At 38.6% G+C, this 12,346-nt stretch overlaps 2 protein-coding genes across 3 annotated transcripts; both read left to right on the top strand.

The window, feature by feature from the left end:
- Positions 1 to 276: 276 nt before the first annotated feature.
- Positions 277 to 5,647, top strand: LOC104229745 (FAM10 family protein At4g22670-like). Of its 2 annotated transcripts, none has more exons than XM_009782436.2 (11): positions 277 to 557; positions 780 to 822; positions 1,904 to 2,068; positions 2,161 to 2,248; positions 2,341 to 2,421; positions 2,534 to 2,598; positions 2,868 to 3,008; positions 3,146 to 3,262; positions 3,340 to 3,609; positions 3,807 to 3,864; positions 5,341 to 5,647. In XM_009782436.2, exons 1-11 carry the CDS (start codon positions 448 to 450, stop codon positions 5,436 to 5,438), a joined length of 1,236 nt encoding a protein of 411 aa, XP_009780738.1. In that variant the 5' UTR covers positions 277 to 447; the 3' UTR covers positions 5,439 to 5,647. The 2 variants fall into 2 exon arrangements, with proteins under 2 accessions (XP_009780738.1, XP_009780739.1); XM_009782437.2 differs by having other exon boundaries at positions 316 to 557; positions 1,907 to 2,068.
- A 2,498-nt stretch (positions 5,648 to 8,145) lies between these two features.
- Positions 8,146 to 9,018, top strand: LOC138882612 (uncharacterized). Its single transcript, XM_070163217.1, has one exon. It carries the CDS (start codon positions 8,146 to 8,148, stop codon positions 9,016 to 9,018), a length of 873 nt encoding a protein of 290 aa, XP_070019318.1.
- Positions 9,019 to 12,346: the final 3,328 nt, after the last annotated feature.

Here is a 12,346-nt window from a genome sequence, read left to right as displayed (position 1 = left end):
ATTTAAACAGTAAAATTGAAAAGGAAAAAAGTCGATAAAAATCGATTAGTAAGAAAGAAAAGATAAACAAAGAAACTTTGTGGAATTTGATTGTGTTTACACGAAGAAAAAGCAAAGGTCTAAAATAGGTATTAGGACCATAAGTGCACACTTTATCAAAGAATGTAGGTTATCAGTGCACAATGTGAAAGAAGTAGGATTATTTTGAATCTAAGTCCAAAATAATGAACTATTGTGAAGTTTTTCGAATAAAAAATCTAAATTTAGAAGTTTCTAAAAATAGCTACGAGTAGAAGTTTCTAGAACACCCCTCACAGGTCCGCTAGTAAACCACAGCAGTAGCAGTAATTGAAGCTGCCGTCAGTAGCAAATTCCTCAAATTCCTATCCGATTCTTCTCAATTTGTATCAAAATTCAAAGAGCAAAAAATAGGGTAACGAAAAAGCTATGGACGCAACAAAGTTGAATCAACTGAAGCAATTCGTCGAACAGTGCAAGTCCGATCCTTCACTTCTCTCCGATCCTTCTCTTTCCTTTTTCCGTGATTACATTGAAAGGTATTTTATTTCATCCATTATATATAGATAATTTTTATGGCTCGAACTCGTGACCTTTAGATTATCATAGGAATAACTCTACTGTTTGGTATAAGGGTTTCAAATGGCATTTCGTAAGCAAATTTAAGTATATGAATGTATTAATACTACTAAGATTACTGTTATTGTGGTGTTTTCTGAGTGATTCTCAGCTTGATTTATATTTGTTTGATTTTGTGGCAGTCTTGGTGGTAATATTCCTCCAGCGGCTGGAGAATACAAAGCGGTATTTACCCTAAATCAGTAAATGTTATGGCATTATATATTTTGTTCTTTTGGATATATTTATGGTTCCGTTGTAACAGAAGCGGATCTAGGATTTAAGCTCTATGAGTTTAATTTTTAAGGTTATTAGCATTGTGCAATTTTAGTAGATTTTTACACATAATTTGTGCTCCACGTCGAAAGTATTGAGTTCAGATGAACCCGATGTTGCCACAGTAGATCCGCCTTTGCCTGGTAATCACCAGGAGAGTAAATATGCAAAACCCTCGGGCTTTGGTCTAGTGGTAAGAAAGCACCACGTGATGTGTGGTTTAGACATAAGTCACGGGTTCGAACCCTGTGGCGAAAGCCTGATATATAAGTGGAGAAGGGAAGAGGAGTGGATCCATTATCCATCGAGTTTTGAACCGTGCGCCACTGGTTATCAAGGATTTGTTCGTTATAAAGCAATATACATGCTATGTCTGGTTACTTAAATCCTCAAAACCAGTTTGGATTTCACAATTTGCAGGAGATGAATAAGAGAAGTTAAAATGATATATGAAATCTTTTCCTTGTTTAAATAGGGAAGGAGAAGAATTTTAATGTCCTTATTTTCGTTTAAATAGGGAAGATAAGACTTCCAAGTTCAAGTCATGAAATAGGGATATACGAGATGACTGACTGTAAAGCATCTATGTGGAGATACGTATTTTGAAAAGATAACCTACACTCTTTATTTTATCTAAGCAGTTATTTATTTTCTCGTGAGCTTCACGTAGCCTGTTTAAATTCCAGAGGTTAAAGTAGGTTCACGACCAGTATAAAAACAATGTCATGACTATACAAATATCAAAGCAGAATGGATACAGATGATTCACATGACTGGCTTCAACTAGTTTGGAATTGAGACGTAATTGATAGAGTTTCGGTTTTCTGTACTCGGGTCTATATCCATCCATTTTGATTTCCTTTAAGACCTAAAAAAGGCGGATCTTTTAGATCCATTGTCTAAAATAATTTGTGGTGCGTGTAAAGAAAACAAATGCTTTTCTAGGCACTCCAATTGTCTGAAACGTTGTGCACTATTATTTGTTGTGCAGAAGTCTCATGCAGTGGATGAGAGTGATGAAGAAATGGGTGATCTTGAGAATGAGACTCATAAAACAGGGACTGCTGAAGAGGAAGAGGAGCCTGAGATAATTGAATCTGATGTTGAACTTGATGAGAGTGAGGTTGTGGACCCTGACAATGATGAGCCACAACAGGTTTGGCTAACTGACATTGGCCTTTTGATTTTTTGCTATGGCTCATGTTTAAATTGACCAGTAAAATGAACTTTTCAAGTTTAATCTTCTAGATGGGAGACCCCTCTGTGGAGGTTACTGAGGAAAGCCGTGATGCTTCTCAAGAGGCCAAATCTCAGGCCATGGAAGCAATTTCTGAAGGTGATGCTGATTGATTTATAGACCTTCATACTTTCAGCGTGTATTATTCAGTTGGCATTGCATTACTCATGTTTGTTGCTTGTTGTTGATAGGTAAGCTAGAAGAAGCAAGTGAACTTTTGACAAAGGCAATTCTCCTCAACCCTACTTCAGCAATTATGTATGCTACCAGAGGTACAGTTTTCCATATGCTTCTCGACTTGGATATTATTTTTACTGGTTTCATGTTATTACATTATCCATTCGCATTCATTGAGTGACAATGTGAAAGTTTTGATGTTAACAGCCACAGTATACATCAAAATGAAGAAACCAAATGCAGCCATACGAGATGCAACTGCAGCCTTAGAGGTTGATCTTACCACTTGATTTGCTTGCCAAGAATCTGATTCTGGTCTTTATTTTTTTATTTTTTGTCTATTCCAAATATCCGCATTGAGTGATTATTACTACTCATAAAGCCTTTATTCGGAAGTATCCTGAAGGCCTCAGCAGGCATATACTTGTCATATGCTTTTCATGCTCGGGGAACAGATGGATCATTACATGCATAGAGTTTGGTCAACTTTGTGCATGATATCTTAATTAATGCATTATTTCTCATTTAATTGCTCTTACAGATCAACCCAGATTCAGCTAAAGGATATAAATCACGTGGCATTGCACGAGCCATGCTTGGACAATGGGGTGAAGCAGCCAAAGATCTTCATGTGGCCTCCAAGCTAGACTATGATGAGGAAATAAGTGCTGTGCTTAAGAAGGTTGCGTCCAGTGATATAATGTCAATTATAGAATGTCTTATTATATGGATGCTAGTGTTCCGAAGCTTTTTATTCTTAGTTGTGGTGTGCATCATGATAATTGTCAAGTGATTTAATTGCATATATTTGTGTCGCAGGTTGAGCCTAATGCACGTAAAATTGAAGAGCACCACAAGAAGTATGAAAGGCTGCGTAAAGAACGAGAAGATAGAAAGATTGAGCGTGAGAGACTACGAAGAAAGGCTGAAGCTCAGGTGAAACCTCAGTTACTTGTTTGCTTACATATTGGGCTTTTTAACTTCTCTGAACCCTCTTCTGATTTATATCTCAGGCTGCTTATGAAAAGGCCAAGAAGCAAGAAGAATCATCATCAAGGAGAGCTGGTGGCATGCCCGGGGGCTTCCCTGGTGGCATGCCCGGGGGCTTCCCTGGTGGCATGCCCGGGGGCTTCCCTGGTATGCCCGGAGGATTCCCTGGAGGCATGCCTGGGGGCTTCCCTGGAGGTATGCCGGGGGGCTCCCCTGGAGGCATGCCCGGAGGCTCCCCTGGGGGCATGCCTGGAGGAATGCCCGGTAATATTGACTACAGCAAAATATTGAATGTAAGTAGCTGTACTTTTATATATTCACTTGTGATGCTTATACCAATTAATTATGATGAATAAAGTGTAGAGTTAGTGTGCTGAAGATTGTTATCAGAAAGTTTTTTCGTTACTATGTAAACTGAGGAGTCATCTAGTCACATTTTCTTTTTGTATCAATTAAGTTAAAACAATCTTTATGTTTTTTACTTGAGCAGGACCCTGAACTAATGGCTGCATTCCAGGACCCAGAAGTCATGGCTGCGCTACAAGATGGTAATTTCCTTTGATCATAATCCATTCATTTTCTTTATTCTAGTATTTGGATTTCTTAGATAATGTGTATGTGTGCGTGCGTGTATATATAAAAGAAGATTATCAATTGTGCAAGATCCATAATCATGGTTTTGTAATTAATGTCCCAAAGCCTTAAAGTGCAAAGAATGTCATCCTATTAGTTTGGTGTGATTGACTGACCTTCTATATAGTATATATTACAGTGTTACCTCCCAATTAAGCACCTCTTATTTTGAAGTATTTCAAAATTACTTATACTTTTTTACAAGCGAAGCTTCTGCCATCGGAGCATGCACTGTACTTTAAATTATATAAACTATATAATACCTTGGATCCGTATTTCCATTCTCAGGATCCCTGTTCTCCTACTTACTATGAAAGAATTTTATAAAGGAGTTGTATACCTTATGCATAGGAATTGTTGCTCTATATGGTTCTGTTTAATTGTTATGTTCTGCAACTTTTTATCTTGTGTATCTTTCGTTTCTTCCAAGGTATGATGGAGGATTTTCTTATACTTCTCCATTTAGGAGAGTCTATTCAGACTCTTTTTTCGGCTTACCCACGTTGAACTCTTTTGTTCAATTGGACATCAATGGATAATTATTAGATTTAGCAATGAGAATTTCCTGTGTCGCTACCATGCATCAGAGGAGGATGCAATGTATTTGATGTCAATCATATATTAATGCCAGTTGGTAGCACTTGAATTAGAAACTAGTTTCTGGATAATCAAAGGATAGGTCTAATATATGTCTTCTAGGCTGCATGATCTATCGTGTAGCTCCTATACAAAAGGATAACTAATTAAGAAAGTAACCATAAATGGATATGAGAGTTAATTACGAAGATAATCAAAGTAACTACTCCCTCCGTTCCAATTTGTGTTACATACTTTCCTTTTTTATCAGTCCCAAAAAGAATGATTTCTTCTATATTTGGTAACAATCCAACTTTAAATTTCCTACCTTATCAAAAAGAAACTTTAGATTTTCCTTTAACCCTTAATGAGCGGATTTCTTTCCACACAAGTTTCTATGATTTGTAGTAGACCACAAGGTTCAAAAGTCTTTATGTATTTCTTAAACTTCGTATCCAATCAAACACCTTCACATAAATTGGGAAGGAGGGAGTATATGGGTAGGGGTGCGTCCCTCCATATACAGACTGTTGCATAGCAATGTATCTTGTCTATCTCTGTTTGTGTTCCTGTGCTCATTGAGGTGTTGAAAGAGGAGATTGGTAAACTGTTGTTGGTAAGCTATATTAGTTGTCATCTTGGAAGGGAGTAAAGTGATTTTAGATTAGTATAGTGTGGAATTTCTACTCTTGTTGGCTGGGTAGATGATGCTTATGCATCTTATTGCTTATGAATGAAATACAACGATTCATGGCTGGAGCTTTCAGGATATTCAACTCATTGTTCTCGACTGTTCATGGCTGTTTGTTTTGTAGTGATGAAGAACCCCGCTAATCTGGCCAAGCATCAAGCAAATCCCAAAGTTGCTCCTATTATTGCAAAGATGATGAACAAATTTGCTGGACCAAAGTGAGAGTTTTCTGTCTTTGGTTGTAAACTTGTATCGTCAAGCAGGTGCACTAAGTCATGCCCCAAATATGTCTCTCCAAGTATATATTTAAATGTCATGCATCTGTTGATCGATTGAGTTGATCAACTTCAATAGATTACTTGGTATCGGCAGCTACCTTATTTTTCAGAAGCCGAATGGGATTTATGCAATATGGTTTAGATTTGTTCTTTTTTCGCGTTGTTATTGTTTTTGATGCAGTAATAGTTGGTTATGATTAATTGTTCCATAGCTTCCATGGGTTAAATATTCCATACAATTGCAACAACAATGAGATATTCCGTTTGTTAAGCTGTTCAAAATCACAAGTTTCTGGTATCCGCGCTAGCTTGTGCGTATCTCAACTAATTTCACGGGATGTCTGCTATCTCTTATCGACAAAATTACCTGGTAATATAAAAACTTAAAAGCTGTCTCTCTATTTTCTTGAGTTCTCAGGCACACTCCCCGAGGAGTCTGAGAACAAGGAATCTTGAGGATCCATAAACACCATGAGCATGCTTATTCAATTCCGACCAACCCTCTGAAAACAGTTCCGACAAACAGTCTCTCACGCGCCGCCACGCGCGGCACTTTCCGGCGAGCCAAATACCACGCGCCGGCGCGTGAGCTCAATCCCGGCCACTTTTCAAAATTTTTGTTTTGGACAGCTTGCTCGCTGGGAAATTCCGAGCACATCCATACAACTTGTTCTGAATTCCGACAACTTTTATTTTTTCCGGTGGCGGGGAATCTCTCTCTGTCCAGAATTCTGGTTTTTCTGTTCTTTTTTTCAAGCTTTATAGCTCACGGTGATAACTTCCAAACAACCCCTAAAATTCCATAACCTGAGCAGCTGTTTAGTACAATATGGGAGACAACAGGATATACTTCAATGCAGGATTCAAATCTTTTGACATCACCAGATGGAACTCCAACAAAGATACTTGGTTTGAATGGGTGGAGAGAAGCCGCAACATGATGAGAAGATCATCCATGGGTAGAAAGGCAATGGAATGGATATGCTTTGCACTTAAAGAAGCGTCGACAGATCAAAACAATCTAGTGAAGAGATGGAAGTACAAGGAGCAAATGACAGAATATTTCTGTACTAGGAAATTTAACGCCCATGGAAGATATATGAGTATTCTGTCACTGAAGAGAGAAGGGAGGTCAGTGATTATAATCCCAGAGTTAACTTTGAATTCTGGCTGGAATGACATAGCAGCTAAGATAGAGAGATTCATATCCACCAAGTTGAATCCCATAGTACCACCCAGAAATACTGTGAAAAATTTCCCTTATGCCCAAGCAGTTAAGGAGAGTAAGTGGCAATCCAATACTCTTCGAGAGGCAAGGGTCAGCACGAACAATGGCGATATCACTGTTTTGGAACCTACTGGAGGAGAGGATACATGCCTACTAAAAAGATGCATTATCGGGTCTTTAGGGAAAGAAATCAATGAGAGACCCACTTTAGCAGATATAAGGCGATGGGCTAGTGCTTCATGGAACAAAGCATACGGAGTAAACATATATGAAATGACAGGAAGCATGTTTCTTTTTGAATTTCCAAACAGATTCATGGCAGAGCAGATTGTGCAAGGAGAATGGAGATGGAAAAAATACAAGCTTCATCTGGATTGGTGGAATCATACAGCCGGTTGCATTCCAAACTCACAAATTGAGGAAACATGCTGGATTAGAGCCATGGGGATTTCTTTACATCTATGGTCACAAAAGATCTTCAAAGAAATAGGAGATCTCTGTGGGGGTTGGTTAGCTACAGAAGAAGAAACTGATCTCAAAAACTATCTTAAGTGGGCGAGAATCAAAATTGTTGGTGATGGCAGAAAGACTCCCAATGAGGTGGGGATTGAAAAAGACGGTACCAAATTCTTCATCCCAATCTGGGCTGAAAGAAAGACACGGTATGAGGTAAACACTGGTAAAGGAAAAGCAAGTGGACAATTTACACAAGGTTCAACTTCGATGAATCAAAGCAGTAAAGTGTCAAAAGTCAAGCTGAAATCCTATATGACCCCGATATGGCTGCACAAGTCATTTTTAATGACCTCTCGTGTGAGATCTCTGATGATACTGGGCTGAAGCCTTATATCGAGGAAATGGGAGGACCTTCTCAATCGGGGGCAAAAGAGTCACCTCCAGGGGATCAAACCCTTAATGTGAATCGTGAAAGTATGCAAAAGGAAACAATTACCAGTTGCAGTCAACCAGAAGGTGGAGTAGATTTAGCAAGATTGGAACAGAAGGAAGTGGAGCAAAGCATAAACTCAAAGATGGGGGATGATCACGTGGGAAGTACTTTGGAACATCTAAAGCAATTTAGCCCTATTTAAGAGTGGGAAATTGAGGAGGTGAATCCTTTAGCAGTTCAGCAACACAATCCATTATTGGATAAAGACATGGATGCAACAATATGGGTCCATCAAAATATGATCAAATTGGGGAAAATGTTTGGAGTAGATTTCCAAGGACATGAAGAAGAAGCACTGGAATTGTTAATGCAAATTGACAGCTGCAGACAGGTTAGAAGGGTGGAGACAGAGTTGGAGGTGAAGAAACAAAGATTCAAAGGATCACTGGAATTAAAAGGTTTGACTTCTTTCGATGTCAAATTCAAGAGTGACGGGAAAAGGAGTAGGGGAAGAGATCTATCAATTATTTCTATATGAGGATCAAAGTAATTTCCTGGAATGTAAGGGGTCTAAATGATAAGAAGAAAAGGGAGATAATAAAAAGTCAAGTGCAGAATTGGAGGGCAGACATTATTTGCATGCAAGAAACAAAAGTCGAGGGGGATATCGAGGAAATAGTCAGGCAAATATGGGGTGGTAGATGGGTTAGGTATGCAAGTTTAGAAGCTAGCGGCACGAGATGGGGGATTTTGATGTTATGGGATTGCAGAGTATGGAAAGGGGAGGTGTTACAGACTGGTGCATACACTTTGACGTGCAAGTTTGACGCTCTTCTACAGAATTTTCAATGTCACATAACAGGAGTGTATGCTCCAAATTGTAGAATAGAAAGGAAAAAAGTATGGAGTGAAATTGGTGCAGTGAGGGGATTGATGGAAGGTCCTTGGGCGGTTTGTGGCGATTTTAACGTTACAAGGTACCCTTCTAAAAAACGGGAATGCTCAAGGAGGTCCAGAGCGATGGTGGAGTTTTCGGATTTTATAGAAGATATGGAGCTGATAGATCTTCGACTTGAAGGAGGAAACTACACTTGGTTCAAAGGGGACAATCATACAGCGGCTTCAAGAATTGATAGATTTCTCATTTCAGAAGAATGGGATGTAAGGCTCAGAAACATCAAGCAAACTATCCAACAAAGGCTGATTTCGGACCATTCACCTGTGGCTCTAGACTGTGGTGCGTGGGAACAAGCTAAATCATACTTTAAGTTTGAAAATTGGTGGCTGAATGTGGAAGGTTTTGAGGACAGAATTAGAGAGTGGTGGGGATCTTTTGAATTCTCAGGAATACCTGATTACATTTTAGCTTGCAAGTTAAAGGCTCTCAAGGGCAAGCTAAAAGGATAGAGCAGAAGTTACGAAGGCAATTTGGGACTGCAGAAATCAAAATTGCTAAGTCAACTAGCAGATTTTGAGACAACGCAACAACTAAGAGCGTTGACAGAGGAGGAATCAGTCAGGAAAGCAGCCACTCTAATGGAGATTGAGGTGCAACTCAAGAATGAAGAATTTGCATGGAGACAAAAATCAAGAGCTTTGTGGCTCAAAGAAGGGGATAGGAATACAAAATTTTTCCATCGGACTGCAAATGCACGCAAGAGAAACAACAACATTGACCAAATAATGATTCGACATGAAGTAATCGAGGATCCAGAAAGAATAGAGAACGAGATTATTGAATTCTACAAGGAGCTATACACAGAACCTGAACAGTGGAGACCAACAGTCAATTTCGAAAATAGTCCAAGCATTTCTGAATCGGAAAGGGAGTCTTTACAGAGTAACTTTGAGGAACAAGAAGTGCTGAGCAGTCTGAAGACGTGTGCAAGTGACAAGGCTCCAGGTCCAGATGGATACACAATGGGTTTTTTCAGAAAGTGTTGGGACATTTTGAAGGAAGATATCATGGCGGCTTTTAACAACTTCCATTCACAGGAGATGTTTGAGAAAAGCTTCAATGCAACATATATAGCATTGATTCCAAAGAAGACAAGTGCGAAAGAATTGAGAGATTTCAGACCGATCAGTCTGATAGGGAGCTTCTACAAACTACTCTCAAAAGTCTTAACTGAAAGACTTAAGAGGGTGGTTGGGAAACTTGTTGATGCTCAACAAATGGCGTTCATCAAAGGAAGACAAATAATTGATGCAGTGATGATTGCCAATGAAGCTGTGGATTCAAGAATAAAAAAGAAAGAACCTGGAATCTTATGCAAATTGGATATCGAGAAGGCCTATGATCATGTGAACTGGAGCTTCCTACTAAGAATGTTAGAACAAATGGGTTTTGGGCAAAAATGGATTAGATGGATGAAATTTTGCATATCTACTGTGAAATTCTCCATTCTTATAAATGGAAGTCCTAAAGGTTATTTTCACTCACACAGAGGTCTCAGACAAGGTGATCCGTTATCTCCCTTTCTATTCATCATAGCCATGGAAGGATTGAACAACATGATCAAAACAGCTAAAGTCAGTGGATGGGTTAAAGGTTTTGAGGTAAACAGGAGTGGGGCTAACAATCTAGAGATCACACATCTCCAATATGCTGATGATACTCTAGTCTTCTGTGATGCTGAAAAAGACCAACTTAGATTCTTAAGGATCATTTTGGTTTTATTTGAAGGAGTATCAGGATTACACATTAACTGGAGAAAGAGCAATATTTTTCCCATTAATGAAGTTAACAACATGGGGCAACTGACTCAGATATTGGGAGGAGAAGTTGGGTCCCTACCAACTGTTTACCTTGGGATGCCTCTTGGTGCAAGATCCAAATCAAAAGAAATCTGGAATTCAGTCATAGAAAAGTGTGAGAAGAAGTTGTCAAGATGGAAATCGCAGTACCTATCATTGGGGGGTAGGCTAGTTCTAATCAACTCAGTATTAGACTCTCTACCTACTTACATGATGTCTTTGTTCCCAATTCCAGCAGGCATTTTACAGAGATTGGACAAACTCCGAAGAACATTCCTCTGGCAAGGCAATAAGGAGAAAAAAGGTCTTCCATTTAGTCAATTGGAAGACACTAACAATGGATAAAAAACAAGGTGGATTAGGGATAAGGAATTTGAAGAACCAAAGCAAGGCTCTTAGAATTAAATGGTTATGGAAGTACTCTAAAGAACCCCAATCTTTATGGGCCAAAGTGATCAAAGCAAAGTATGGTGAAGAAAACAACTGGGTGTCAAAAAAAGTCAGTACATCATATGGAGTAAGTGTGTGGAAATCCATCAGAGATCTTTGGCCAATAATGAAGAATCACTCCTCCATAAGAGTGAACAACGGAAGGAACACATCATTTTGGAATGATAACTGGCTAGGAATGGGAAGCTTAAAGGAAAGATACCCAGATATGTTCGGTTTAGCACAAAACCAGCATAAGACAGTCGCTGATATGAGGAGTTGTCAAGGATGGGAAATAGCTCTAAGAAGACAGCTGAATGACTGGGAGATAACAAGATTAACTGACCTCTACAAAGAGCTGGAAGCATTTACAGGACTACAGGAAGGTTTGGATTCACTATGGTGGAAGAGGCACAACAAAGGGATTTACCGAGTGAAGGATGTATATAAGATTTTGAATCATGATAATCAACAGGTAGACACATGGCCTTGGAAACATATATGGAAAACAAAGATTCCATACAAGGTAGCCTGCTTCACTTGGCTACTAGCAAAGGAGGCGGTTTTAACCCAGGATAATCTCATAAAAATGGGAATTTCTCTGAGTTCAAGATGTTTTCTGTGTGGGGAAAATGCAGAAACTGTCAACCATTTGTTTCTACACTGCAAGATTACAGACCAACTATGGAAAATCTTTATTAGTCTTAGGGGTATTTCATGGTCAATGCCATACATGATTAAAGATGTCATTTATAGCTGGGAAGAAGCTGGAGCTGAAGCAATTAGCAGAGATAGATGGAGGACTGTTCCGGCATGTATTTGGTGGACAGTCTGGAGGGAAAGGAATACTAGATGTTTTGAAGATAGAAGCAATTCACTACAGAAGATCAAACTCAATTGTATTCTTCTATTTTGTTTTTGGTGCAAACAGATGTACACAGAAGATACATTGACAATCATAGACATACTAGGATCCTGCTAGGTCTCAAATTAGAATATCTATAAATTCTCTCTATGTAATTTGGTTTTCAGTGCAACCTATGTACTGATTTTTATAATATATACAATAGTTACCAATTCAAAAAAAATTACCTGGTAATTCTGTCCACCAAAACTTGGTAAATAGTGTACTTTCTTTGACTACCAAATTCTAAGAGTAGATAAAGGCTCACCATCTAACACTTAACAAAATTTAGAACACTATTTACCAAAAATTCGTAAGCAACTACCTGCTAGTGACCTTACATTTTTTTTTGTTATGACTTATGCTCCTACGTAGGGCTGTCAAATTTGGCCCAAGCCCAAATGATCCGTCCAAGGTTGGGTTGGTTATTGACCCGCCCATTTATTGAACTTAGCCCATCTTGATCCAACTCATCTCAACCCAATTAAAGTTGGGCTAATTTTTAGCCCAAATTGATCCATGAACAAGTTTGTCAAAATATCTTAGAAATAATTTTATTTTTTGTTTAATATTTTAAATATGACCATAACAAAAGCAAAAAAGCTTTATTTAGTAATTATACAATTTATAAGAAAATAACACATA

The sequence above is a fragment of the Nicotiana sylvestris genome, chromosome 12, assembly GCF_000393655.2.
Source record: "Nicotiana sylvestris chromosome 12, ASM39365v2, whole genome shotgun sequence".
NCBI lineage: Eukaryota > Viridiplantae > Streptophyta > Magnoliopsida > Solanales > Solanaceae > Nicotiana > Nicotiana sylvestris.
This window is presented reverse-complemented; position numbering and strand designations above follow the sequence as displayed.